General features: G+C 46.2%; 1 protein-coding gene across 7 annotated transcripts in view; it reads left to right on the top strand.

Moving 5' to 3' along the window:
• The window catches only part of r3hdm2 (R3H domain containing 2), a 199,736-nt gene that overhangs the window by 158,527 nt on the left and 26,737 nt on the right, over positions 1 to 14,472 (top strand). For all 7 annotated transcript variants that reach the window (XR_014619818.1, XM_084316857.1, XM_084316860.1 and 4 more), the window contains one exon: positions 6,444 to 6,613. Coding sequence is in view for 6 of the 7 variants with exons in the window: in XM_084316857.1 (XP_084172983.1) it covers positions 6,444 to 6,613 (170 nt within the window). In the remaining variant the exon portion in view is untranslated. The remainder of the gene's footprint in view (positions 1 to 6,443; positions 6,614 to 14,472) is intronic.

The following is a 14,472-nucleotide window of genomic DNA, read 5'->3' as shown; positions in this document are numbered from 1 at the left end:
TAAGAACACCTGCACATCAGAACACTGCACATCAGAACACTGCACATGAGAACACTGCACATCAGAACACTGCACATCAGAACACTGCACATCAGAACACTGCACATCAGAACACTGCACATGAGAACACTGCACATCAGAACACTGCACATGAGAACACTGCACATCAGAATACTGCACATGAGAACACTGCACATCAGAACACTGCACATGAGAACATTGCACATGAGAACACTGCACATCAGAACACTGCACATCAGAACACTGCACATCAGAACACCTGCACATCAGAACACCTGCACATCAGAACACCTGCACATCAGAACACTGCACATCAGAACACTGCACATGAGAACACTGCACATCAGAACACCTGCACATCAGAACACTGCACATCAGAACACCTGCACATCAGAACACCTGCACATCAGAACACCTGCACATCAAAACACCTGCACATCAGAACACCTGCACATCAGAACACTGCACATCAGAACACTGCACATCAGAACACCTGCACATCAGAACACCTGCACATCAGAACACTGCACATCAGAACACTGCACATGAGAACACTGCACATCAGAACACCTGCACATCAGAACACTGCACATCAGAACACCTGCACATCAGAACACCTGCACATCAGAACACCTGCACATCAAAACACCTGCACATCAGAACACTGCACATCAGAACACTGCACATCAGAACACCTGCACATCAGAACACCTGCACATCAGAACACTGCACATCAGAAAAGAGTCACTTGTTTACTACTCTGTTCCTCAAAAAATAATAAATAAAATAATCCAAAGGCAGCTCTTCTCCTCTGGTCTGGTCTTAGCTCTTACTTAGTCCTTTCTGTTAGTCTGTGTGCACACTGCACATCAGAACACTGCACATCAGAAAAGAGTCACTTGTTTACTCCTCTTTCCAAAATCTGGGGATTTTGTATAGGAAAAAACATTAATCTTCACTCTCATAGAGTGTAGTGTCACCAAACTCACTGCAGTGACTGCACACATCAATGTTATCCTACTGGTTATCCTCTTGACTAGCTCGTAGAGGGGGTGGGAGGGATTCTCCAGGATAGCAGCCAGCTTCCTTCTCATCCCCCTCTCTGCCATCACCTCTAGTCTGACCAGCTCGACTCCCACCACAGAGCTCAGCTTATTCAGTTTGTTGGTGTCCCTTGAGTTGATGTAGCCCCCCCAGCATAGAAGAGGATGCTGGCCACTACATACTAGAATGACTGTCTGCAGCAGTGACACAGACCAGTGTTGAATTAACTCCCAGAGTTACTTTCAACTCCTTTTCAGGGTTTATATAGCTCCAATATAAAAATCCACTTGTAAAATAGTTAAACATTTAACACTATGCCAGTTCCTTCTTTAACTCAAAAATAGAGTTAAATTAACACTAAGGGGATTAGACAAATAACACTGCTCAGAGTAACATTTTTACTATTTGGGAGTGTTAATTGCACTCCCTAAAGTGCATTACTGAGGCACCATCAGAGGTCAGCATCACCATTCTCTGCATGTCTAATTCATGTTTGGAATAAAACTGCGTGATGGCCTCAACAATAGCTGGAGCAGTGCATGACGTTAATTAACTGAATGATGCATCATGCCACCAAACTCTGTTTTGTAGTTGACATCATTTTCCTCCCTGTATTTTATATACAGAACTAGCATTTTGTACACTGTGATGTCTGTGCTCTCATCTACTATCAAAGTATGAAACGGGGCATTTCGAATATTGCACAATTGTCTCATTCTTTACAATTGCACTGATTGACTTCACAAACTCAAAGGCATAGTTCTTGCTCCGCCAGTGTTCTGGGATACTCACATATTTTGCCACATGATCATGGATCTGTTGAACAGACAGCATCGATGCGTTCATTTGTATGCCGAGTAGTACATTGTCAATGAGCACTTTCACTTGCTGGCTGTCAGATCTGTTCTTTTGCAACTTATTCCTGTCGTCGCGTCTCGCCCGTCCGCGTGTATATTTTCCCTAAAACGCTTTCACTTCCGCGTCGGCTGCTGCAGATTCAGGAAGGGCCAAACGTTTAGGCAAATCACAGACGCCGATACTAAAACGTCTCTCTGTGGTGCCACGCAATAGGTTGGATCGTATCCAAGAGCTAGCCAACCCAGAACATGTAAATTACGTGCATCCAAACAAACGTCTTTTTATTTTATTTTTTTACACAAACGTTTCTCTGCGCGACAGATTTCAGATGTGCGCGGGAGCATTTGGCCATGTGTGCGCGCGCGCGCACGGGCGCACCTTAGGGGGAACATTGATGGTGGGTTTGCCAGTGGTCTTGAAGAGGTGTGAATTGTCACTGGAACAATGTTGTTGTTCATGAATAGAACACGTCGTCCTCCACAGCAGCTTGAATAGATGAGAATGATAGGTGTGCAACAGGCTGGAGGGGAAACAATTACCGGCCAGAAAGAAACGCGTTATTTTGTCTCAGATGCTGAACCACGTCCTTCTCGAGTACAGATCCAGCCTAACTGGGATCACGGATCAGGTCACACGACTGTTCGCTCAGAGGGGATGTTGTAGCAAGGAGGCAAAACGGAGGAGAGGTCACAACTGTCATATCCTGTGAGAAACTGGGGTAGAACACATTCACAGTTCAAATCAGTCTCATTCCATTCATCATTCTACCAGTGCAGTTTGCAGTCCATGTGTCACACTCCAAGCTCCACCCTCCCATTGGATGACTCAGCCTCAGAACCAGTGTCTCTGCAGGTGTGGGATTGACCCCCAGACAGAAGGTTATTTTTTGTCTCCCCTTTTCCGTTTCAGGCCTTAAAGTGAACAGTGATAGTGTTGAAAATGGTGATAGTGGCTGGATAGGAACATTTTGAGATATTATCATATTTTGCCTCTTCAACTACTGCAGTTTTATGAAAACATATAAAGCAGACGCAGTCATCAAAAGCAACTATAGATATAACATTTTGTACGAGCTGCATAATGTAAACCCACCTACAAACTTTGAATGGCCATTTTCTCAAAATTACATGAGGTATTGTCTTTATGCAAAACTGTTTTCTCCCCCACCTTAGCTTGTAGATGCTGCCACCAGTATACATAGTCCTTGTAGATGCTGCCACCAGTATACATAGTCCTATACATAGTATGTTTAGCTGCAACCAGCAGCTTTATAGGTCACTCATCGGCCGGTTGGTTGGTCCACAAAAATTAGCCCTCCCTCTAGCGGCCACAGATTTTGCCCTATGAGGCTGAAATTGAGCACAGAGGTCCGTTTGTTTAAATAACTCATGATAGAATAATATTTTTTAAGCCCTCTGTAAATGATCAACTATTTTGTTATTTATCACATAGAAACAAACATGAACTTTTCTAACATGCAAATATGCCCATTTTAATGAATAAAATATATAAGTCATAATACAAAACATTGTTTATGCTGTATCCAAATTGTGTAAAATTTCATTAAAATATGATGAAGAGATTTGTATGCCAGATTTTTAAGACATTAACTCATTCAGTGCCAGCTATTAGTCTTGGCCTTGTAGCTAACATGCCAGGTTTCCATTACATATTTTCACTGTGCGTCACTATGTTTGGAGAGCTATATCTATATTCTACATTATAGCTATGGGGACAATACTATGGTCATTTGACAGTGACTTACTTCCGTCCAAGATGCAATATTTTTTTTCATACATTCGCGCGTTATCCCGTGGTGAATATAAGTATAATTTCAGAGTGATCCGAGATAATTCCCGAAAGGCTGAGTTATAGGGCACTACGTGAATTCTACTATAAGCGTTGGCGTTTCTTGCCTGGACATGCTACTATTTCCAAATCAAATGTATATAATAGGTATTATGTTTCATCATGAATGCATGAAAGGGGGGGCGGGAGTCGTTTCTGTTGCTTTGATTGCCAGTAACGGCATTCGTATTGAACACTAAAACGCTGATCAGCTGGATCGGTATGAAAACATTGCACGATCAAGCTGGAATTGACGTCAGATAGTCCTTACCTCTGATCAGGGGTATTCCAAAAATAATATTCCAATTGTTTGATCGCCATCTAGTCCATCTGATGTCCATCTGGTCCACGACATAATACGGCACAACACATGCACAGAGTGTCCCGTAGACGTTTCGATGCGACCGAGTGAACCTCTAGGCTTCCCTGTACTAACAAACTGCGCCCGGAGTGGTTTAAACGTAACACGCGGTCTGGAACAGGGTTTACTGCACTCTCGATACTGCCACCTGGCAGGATCTGGCCGGTACTGCACCCTCGGGGTCCCAGTATGCCTTTTAACGGCAACATACAGGTCCGTGAGATTGAATAGGATATTAAAATCGAATAAAAGAAAAAACGACCAAAACCCGAGATATCTCGGGTCTGGCAATTAACACTTTGGCTGCCATGGGTTAAATTCATGATATACCATAGATTGCCAGCTCTATTTGTCTATGGAGAAAGTCCCCTTCTTTGCAGGGCTATAACTTTTTAAATTCTATTGCTACATTGCCATTATTAGGGCCCATTCAAAGTCCTATATGTATTGTTCATTGTGTAGCAACGTTAAACTTTTTCATTCACATATTCATAGTAAAGTATGGTCTAATGTATAAGTATGTTTTCATCTCTTTCTGCAGCTTTCTCCAGAACGTGATATATAGCCCCAAATGCATTATATTGATGATGAAATACAGTTTGATGGCAATCAGCGCGATATAAAAAATTCCAACTAGACGTACTTCTAGAAGTTACTACACGTCATCTGATGTTGACCGGATGGGCGAGGGGGCGTTTATAATTCCGTGGGCAGCGTTATACCAATCATCTAATGTGGGTCAAATGTTGATAATAGCAGTTAGTATCGAAGACGGTAACGTTACACGCTAAAACTCACCCCAGTCTCCGCGCGCCGTTGGGCGATCATCGTAGAGTAGAAATTTTATCATTATGGGATGGCGATTTACCCGGTCCATCTCCAGCTTGTATAATGGTATATACGTCCAAATCATGTTGTTTATCGAGTTATTGGCAATCGATCGCTATGTAGCGTGACGAGCCAGAGTCCCGGGACATGTACCGAGTGCCCGGAAGCAATACGGCCGTCCAGCAAAACCTCTACTGCGCTTCCTGTTAAGCGATTGCGCCGATCGGCCACCAGATGGCGCTCCTGAACCGCCAGAGAGCTCAGTGGGTCCTCCTGGTGGATCTCAGGCCAGCGGAGGGGAAATATGAATCCGATTCCAGATTTTTGAAATATTGATATTAAAGACGCTGTAAAGCGTCATCGGCAACTTGAGCATGGCCGGGAATGACGCTTTAACACGGCTCCTGGCAGCCAAAGTGTAAAGAGTTAAGCCAGAAGCCTCACACCAAGGAGAGTGGACTGTCATCTCTCATTTAAAAAGACAGAATAAATAATAATAATAAATATAGCCGCAAGCGCCAATGGTGGGGATCAAGCAACATTTGCATTTTTAGGAAGTATGGGATGGGTGGTAGGAAGCATAGGAAGGATGTTAGGAAGCATATGAAGGATGTTAGGAGGTAGACGAGATAAAACTGGCGAAATAAAATGTACCATGTTCAGAAGTGTATAGCACTAATAACACCTAAAGTCTGACTCTTCCTAGTATCAAATTGAATGTACTGTTCAAACACTGCCATGCAGTGTTTAAGTTGCAATGATTAAGCTACGATTCCCATAATGAAAATGGCATGATTGAATTGAAACCTTTATTTATTCTCAAAATTAACATTGAGGTTTTACCCTCATTTGCAATGTCGTCGGAATTACAAGTATGTTCAAACAGTTCAAAACACGTATAAAAGGGTAACAATTATTTGCATAAATTGGACAAAACACAAGTAAGTTCAAAACAGTTACAGTACATACTGAAGTAGGGAGGTTTTGAGAGTATTGATTTTTAGTGTGAGTTGAAGATCATTCCAGGTGCATCAAAACAGACGTGCCAAGTTCAGAGTGAACTCGTGGGACCTTAAGTGTAAGCCAAGCAGGTCAGATAAGGTCCATAATGAAAGAGGACTTGAACCTATGACCTTTGTATCCTCAGGTGAGGTGACTTACACTGTGAGCCACTGAGGACCGTTTGTCACATTTCGAGGTAACAAAATTACACAGACCAAACGGGAACATTATGGCTATTTAAAGTTATGATGCTGCTACAGTGTCAACTATTGGCCAGATGGCACCAAATTTGTCACGGTCACTCAGACATCAAATCTATACCGATGTCACTGAATGTGGTTGCGATAGCACAAAGTGTTGACATATTTTGTAATATAAGCCCTGCCCAGCCCTGCCCACAGCATTTGAGCAAACTTTGAGGGCCAGTTATAGCAAAACTTTATGAAATATCAGGAATCCAATGTGTGTGGTGTTTTCTCAGGAGTGCCACCTCCTGGGCCTGGGGTGATGGTCATGCAGCTCAGCGTCCCTAATGGACCACAGCCTTCCCAGAATCCTCCTCTGGTCCAGTGGAATCCCTGCAAGTACTACAGCATAGAACAGAGGCCTAGCAAGCCAGGAGACCTCTACAAACCTGATAACACTCCACAGGTACACAAACGGGTATACACACGGGTATACAGTATGTTAACACACACACACACACACACACACACACACACACACACACACACACACACACACACACACACACACACACAGTATGGTGATGCATGCACAGACTACACACACACAGTCTGGTGATGCAGATTATTTTTACAGATTGTGAATGTACATAATGTAAGCTTTCAAATGATGTGTCATACATTGAAATCTGAAAATGTTTGAAGAATATGTGATATTAGCAGTCTCTCGAAGTCTAGAATTTAACACATTTGCAGGTGTGAACAATAGCCCCCTACAACCCGCCCAGCCACTCCTTCACATGAATAGCATTAACATAATCTGTCAGTAAGTTCTGTTACAGGAGTGCAATGACTTGTGAAAATAGCTACCAAGACGTTACTTAGAACCTTGCAGCCAATAGATATTCTATATATTTTTATAAAGTAGAAGAATAGAATAGTCTTTATTGTCATTATACTTCATACAATGAGATAAAGAACTCACAACTTAAAGGTGCTACACAATAAATCACAAAAATGCAGTTATCACAGCAAACAAAGTTACTTGCAGTCAGTATATCCATGGGATGAATAAGTATATACATCGTGCACAGTTGTAAAGCCCTGGCCTATTTTAATTTTATAATTCTATTCTATTGTGCTTCTATTTTAATTTAGTTTAAATACAATTTTATTTTATTCAACCTTTTTATTTGATTATCTGTCCGTTATTGTCTGTCCGTTAACTCATTCAACGCCAGTCACGAGTAAAGTCGGGTTAACTCGCCAACCGTTCAGCGCCAATCACGAGTAAAGTCGGGTTTTAATCGTTATTTATTTTATTAGCTATATCCATTCATTTTCATCCATCCAGCCTGATGTTATCATTGGGAATGGGTCTGAGCTCGCAAAAGGGCAAATACCGCCGCCTACGCCTTCCAGCCGGTATTGCACTCTATTAGAAATGGTGTAGTTTTTTTTCAGGGCCGATGCGGGCGGGGTTTAAATACTCAGGCGAGGTAGGCCTTTACAACGATGGCATGGTACACTAACCCCGCCCGCCCGTTCATGTGTAACGCTCGGTAATGTCGGGGACATGATTGCTGTGGATAACTGGAATGGCGATCAGATAAGTGGATTCTTTTTTTTGCATTACATCAGAGACCAGGTAAGGACTCTATATATAAAATCTTGCGTTGATCTGATATTTCTTTCTACCTCGATCGAGGCTGTGTGGCTGTGTGCCGTTGGGTGCAGGAGGTGGGGTGGGGAGCGCCGCGCTACGATGGCCATTTCATGTATGCACGAGGAAGGATAATAATGATAATCTAGCGTTGATTTCAGGAAGATTCGATAATCAGGCGAAAAATTTCGTGTTTAGTGTATTCCACTAAAGGGCTATTATCGCGTCTTTTCCTGGGATTACTAAGAATCACAAACTATACTCATATTCAAAACGGTATAAAGCGGAAATGTACGGATGAAAAAAGCAAGCAACTCACTGACAATCGACAGGTGTATTAGACCCATAGCTATAATATAAGATATATTTGGGGCGGCTGAGTGGCGCAGTGGGCAAGGCGCTCGCCACTAACGCAGGATACGCTGGGTTCGAGCCCAGCTACCGGCGTTGCTACCGGCTTGGCCGGTCTTTCATACTAACATAATTGGCAAGTGTTAGAGGGTGGGAAAGCCGGTGGGTGGGCATTGGACGTTGTGGACAGCGACTCCTACAGGTCGGTTGGGTGACGCCGGTGCGGCGGAAACGGGAAGTAGCGGGGGCAGCGTGAGCCTCCCACGCGTTACTCCTCGCCACTGAGAGTTCGAGCTGCTGCGGTGAAAAGATGCAACAGGCTGCTTCCTTGTGTACCGGAGGGGACACGTGATGTAAGGCTTCTATCCTCACTACAGCCGACCAGTGGGAGGCATAGTCTAGCAACGTTCAAGACAGGGGAGGGAAGAATTGGATAATACGAAATTGGAATGGGAGAAAAATAGAAAATGGGGAGAAAAAGTCTATAAAAAAAAATATAAGATATATTTTAACACTTTGGTTGCCTAAGGTTAAATTAATGATATACCATAGATTGCCAGCGCTATTTGTCTATGGAGAAAGTCCCCTTCTTTGCAGGGCTATAACTTTTTAAATTCTATTGCTACATTGCCATTATTAGGGCCCATTCAAAGTCCTATATGTATTGTTCATTGTGTAGCAACGTTACACTTTTTCATTCACATATTCATAGTAAAGTATGGTCTAATGTATAAGTATGTTTTCATCTCTTTCTGCAGCTTTCTCCAGAACGTGATATATAGCCCCAAATGCATTATATTGATGATGAAATACAGTTTGATGGCAATCAGCGCGATATAAAAAATTCCAACTAGACGTACTTCTAGAAGTTACTACACGTCATCTGATGTTGACCGGATGGGCGAGGGGGCGTTTATAATTCCGTGGGCAGCGTTATACCAATCATCTAATGTGGGTCAAATGTTGATAATATCAGTTATTATCGAAGACGGTAACGTTACACGCTGAAACTCACCCCAGTCTCCGCGCGCCGTTGGGCGATCATCGTCGAGTAGAAATTTTATCATTATGGGATATATTATTACCCGGTCCATCTCCAGCTTGTATAATGGTATATACGTCCAAATCATGTTGTTTATCGAGTTATTGGCAATCGATCGCTATGTAGAGTGACGAGCTAGAGTGCCGGAACCTATCCCGAGTGCCCGGAAGTAATAGGGCCGACCAGCAAAACCTCTACTGCGCTTCCTGTTAAGCAGTTGCGCCGATCGGCCACCAGATGGCGCTCCTGAACCGCCAGAGAGCTCAGTGGGTCCTGCTGGTGAATCTCAGGCCAGCGGAGGGGGAATATGAATCCGATTCCAGATTTTTGAAATATTGATATAAGGACGCTGTACAGCGTCCCCCGGCAACTTTAGCATGGCCAGCAATGACGCTGTAAAGCGTTTTTAGGCAGTCAAAGTGTTAAGCACTCGCAAATCTCAGTCTCCCCATTGATTAAAGCGATGGCGTTCTAGCGCCCTCTGGCGCATTAACACATTGAGTGCCAACGACGAGATTAGTCGTGCTAACTCGCCATGCGTTGAGTGCCAATGACGAGTTTTCTCGTCTTTTAATCGTTATTTCTTTTATTAGCGATATCCATTCATTTTTCATCCATCCAGCCTGACGTTATCATTGTGAATGGGTCTGAGCTCGAAAAGGGCAAATACCGCCGCCTATCGTCTCCCGGATGGTAATGCACATCATTGGATTGGATTGGCTGGGGTTGTGCATCAGAAAAAAAGTCCGGTCCGGGGTTTTCCCATCTCGGGCAAGCAATATCGTGTTACCAGATTGACTGAGGACCCTCAGAGCAGCGTCGATTATGTGTTTCAGACTATAACGTTGGATCAATAAACACGATCAATATTTGGAATGGCGATCAGGAATTGGATTCATCTTTTTGCAGAACATCTGATGTGAGGTAAGGACTATATTTTACCAGTATTGGGTTAATCAGATGTTTTTTTCTCAGCCATCGCAGCGTGTCTGTCTGTGTGTGTGTGTGTGTATGACGTTAGCGCTGACCAGGTCGCGTGTATCCTTTCCTCAACGGAATTCGGTTTACGGGTTCCTCTGATTGGCCGCGACCCCCACGTGACCCGCCCCTCTATCCACCGCTCTGTTGCTGCCGCGCGCGGCAGAGCGAGCGGCCGCGGACTTGCTCGCTTCCTCAATTTATACGCATGGAAGTATTGACTGAATGAATGAATGAATGAATGAATGAAAACTTTATTTAACAGATTGCAGAATGGGTACAATACAGTACGGCTCAATACACACAATTGTTAAGGGGATGCAGACCTGAGAAAGACGTTTGTCTTGTTTACATCAGGGTCCCCCATTTTCAATTCATATAGAACGACTACGCCGTAACAAATCATTAAAAAAATATACCGTTAACTGGAATATGTTGTGCCTTTACACATATGTTGGATTATGTAATTGGTTTGTCATGACAAACAAATTAAAAAAAATCGCGATTTACCCGCTGGCTACAACAACACTCAGTGACTGCATGTAGTCAGAGCCAGAGCTCAGCGATGCCGCTCGCGGCAGCACATTCTCGCCGCGGTCTGAGCTCTGGTGTCCACTGGAGCAAGCCAGAGACAACCGTCATGACAAACCAATTACATAATCCAACATATGTGTAAAGGCACAACATATTCCAGTTAACGGTATCTTTTTTTAATGATTTGTTATGGCGCAATCAATACTTCCATGCATTCGGGACCTCCATGTTTTGGGGGTATTCATCAGACAAATCGGATCCGGGGATTCGGCTCCCATCAGTCGGGCAAGAACTGCGGGTTTTCAGCCTCGCCCCTCTCTCCTGGAGCTTAAGGGGGAGCTTAGTATTCGTGCCTCTGAGGAGGTGGCTACAACATCAACACGCAGTGACTACATGCAGTCACTGTGTGTTGTTGTAGCCAGCGGGTAAATCGTGATTTTTTTTTAATTAGTTTGTCATGACAAACCAATTACATAATCCAACATATGTGTAAAGGCACAACATATTCCAGTTATATGCCGTATTTGCTATCGCGTTCCGCTCTGAGCCTTATGAGATATACTATCTCCTATGATACCTAATGTATCTCCCACGAACAAAAAAATACATGCACCACACCTGTATGGGGCTCCGCCCCCATGGTGGCACCGCCCATATAGCAGTGACTCTGGTCACCACACATCCTTCCTCTATTTTCGTCCCAGCGTACTTGGATGCGTGCACCGTACGATAACTAGTAGGATGAAAAGATCAGAGTCATAATGTTTGGAAGCTTACCGGAGGTTGCTGGCCCCTGGCATCTTCGACGCATGTTTTCGGCGACACGACGGGCCTGTGTTGATGTTCCTCGTTTGATGACAGCACATCGAGGTTCAGCTGTACAAGACTGGCTGTCGGGCCAGCTTGTACTCAGGTAGGCCCTGTGTCTTCAGGCATGGGTATTAGTGTTAGTAATGCTGGTTTGTTTTGTTAACACAACCATGTTGTGTGTTGGCGCCGGGGGCAGGATGGGTTGGTGAACGTTCTCTGCAGGGAACGGTTTCCAAGCTGTCTTGGGCGTGCTGCTAAAACATCTAATGCTATGCTACATGCTATCGCTAATGCCGCATGCTATTACTACTGCTAATTGCTATGTTGTTTTAATGTCTCCGCCGTGAGATGTTGTCACTCTCCCTCCTCTTGCCCGGTTCATCAATGAAGGTCAGTCGGTAGCTGTTGTGTTTTTTTTTGCTGAGTCCTATTTACCTTTTTCGGGTAAATGGGTTGACAACAGGGTAGGCCGTGGCTAGGTTGCCTAGCCAGGTATTTTACCTTGTGTTCCGGCGGGGTTTGTTGAACGGTGTTCCCATCTGGGTTGGCGTCGGGTAGTGGGGCTATGGGTCCAGCCAACATGGTAAACATGTTGCGTGTCTGTGCACAGGCAATTGTTGTCTTGGGTCCCACATCGCCTGGCGCTAGGCTGCAGTAGTATAAGGGCAGGGCCGCCTGGGAGAAATGTGAGGCCCTGTGCGTTTTTAGACGCGAGGCCCCCCACCTCCTGGGGCGGCCCTGTGTAGGGGGCTATTGTTTCGTTTTGTCACTCTGCTATGAGAAGGTCTGTCTTGCTACAGTTTTCTCTCCTCTCAACCATTCATACTGACGGTCAATCGGTATACTGGGGGAGTAGTGCGGGGGGGGCGGCTTTGTTTACCTTTTTTGGTAAATGGGCTAAACTAGGGCTGGTGTCCTGTTGTGAATATTTTGAATGAAGGCGGGACTGGTCCGTCTCCCCTTAACTTTGTGTGTATGGGTTTGCTCATTCTACAGTATTTTGTGGTTTAGCTCTTTTATTCATTTAACCCTTTCATGGTGCACACCACAGTGGAGGGTGCTGTTTGCAATCACCACTGGTGCTCCGTGTTAACATCAGTCCTTTGTTTTTGATATATTGAAACAATGCCCCGCCCGGCCGACACCATGGGTGGGTCGGCCTGGCGAGTGGCTGGTGGGCTGTTAAGGCTTGTACCGCCACGGTATGGAATTGGCAACGATTAGAACTGTGTTCGAATTGCTGTTTTTTTCTATTAGAAAAATGGTGTCTGGTGGAGGGGCCTTGAGGGCCAGCCGACGTCGACACATCGCGCAAGGTTGTTGACGTTATTAGCTTTGACCCAGCCGCAAGCTATAACCGCTCAGGGTTCCCCTCTCCGCAGGGGATTTTGGTCTTCTGCTGGAGCGCGGGCGGTATTGTCCTAGGCCCTACACCGCCTCACACCGCGCAGCCAGAAGAAGAGAGAGCACGGCCTCGTCAGCGGTGATGACGGGGCCCTTGACAGGCGGCCATGTTTTTCCCCCGCCAGAGGTATCCTGGGCGTCGATTCGACAGGTGTCCACAAGGCCGACAGCCTTGGCGGCCGAGGGATCGGCCATGTAGGATGGGTTCGGCTTGAACAAACAAGCCGTCACCGTCCTGCCGCGAGCAGCCCGCTCTCCGATCGCTCCCTTCCCCAACACCAGCAGAAGAAGTGGGCTCTAATTGTTTCCTTTGGCTGCGGGCCGCGTGCCTTCGTTGATGCGCGGGCGGCCCCCCTTTTCGCTTCTCATGGGGACAGGGGCTGACACACAGTTTATGGCTGAGCCTGGGTCTGTCCGTGAGAATGTTGTGCTGTCAAGCGGCTCCCACACCTTGATCTGTGTTGGTTGAGCCTGGTGTTACGTCTGTCAACTTAAGTGTTGTCAGCAGGGGGGCTCGAAACCTTTTGAGGCACACAGTGCGGGCTTCCCCGGCCTCGCCTTCGCCAGGCCTGGTATCATGTTGGTGCCTCCCACTCCTGAAATATTGGCAAGTGGTCGCAGCTCACATGATTTGGGGTGGTAGTAATATCACTGCAGGGCTACGGTGTGTAGGAACCCATGGGGGCCTTACACCTTGCATGTCCGGCTGCAGAACAACTCCTTCAGCATGTTCTGGAGGGGTGTTCAGTGGGGGGGCTTTTTTCATCGGAAGCCCCCCGTATCAGACCGGCCCTTTCTGTCGGGGTTCCCCCTTGGGTGCGATTGCCTCGTGGGTGGTGTCGGGGTCAGGTGTTCCGACACGGAACGCGCTCCTCGCACGGTTCCAGGTTTGGCTACGCACAGCGGGGGGACCGGGCCAACTATCTACAGTTCCTAGCGGACCTGCGCCACGTGACGGCGGGTGCGTTGGGAGTGTCGTCACATATGACTACGTCGTCCGGGGTTATGGAGTGTTCTGCCCTGATGACGTTCTGGTCCTTCGCGGTCAAGGTGGATCGTCAGGTCTCGTACCAGGCAGGTCTCTACCAGCCTGGGGTTGCTGTAGACTGGATGTAGAGTATTCCTCTTCCCAGTCAACGGTTGGAGGGCTATGGGCATCCATCTCAGAGCGTGTTGTCAACACGCTCGGGAGGTTCCGTCCTAGGACGGTTACGGCGCTGTCTCACGTCGCGTTTTCACCGACGCCTCCCTCGCTGGTGATGCGTCGGGCCAACGCAGTAGGGGGCAGCTGGCAAACCATGCTGCCCGGACTGCGCTACGTTCAATGTGTTGGTGTTGAAAGCGGTCCTTCTGGTCCACAAATGGTGTTGATCAGGACGGACGATACGACGTCAGTGTCGTGTATCGACAGACAGGGAGGAGTACGCTCCCCCTGTCTGCACCAGGCGGCGGGCGGCTGGCTATGGGCGTCCTCCATCTGCGCGGCCTGAGGGCTCCCCACATCCCCGGCAGGGAGAATGTGGGTGCAGGTGTACTGTCGCGG

Source organism: Notolepis coatsorum (assembly GCF_963971535.1).
Source record: "Notolepis coatsorum genome assembly, chromosome: 6".
In the NCBI taxonomy this organism is placed as follows: domain Eukaryota; kingdom Metazoa; phylum Chordata; class Actinopteri; order Aulopiformes; family Paralepididae; genus Notolepis; species Notolepis coatsorum.
This window is presented reverse-complemented; position numbering and strand designations above follow the sequence as displayed.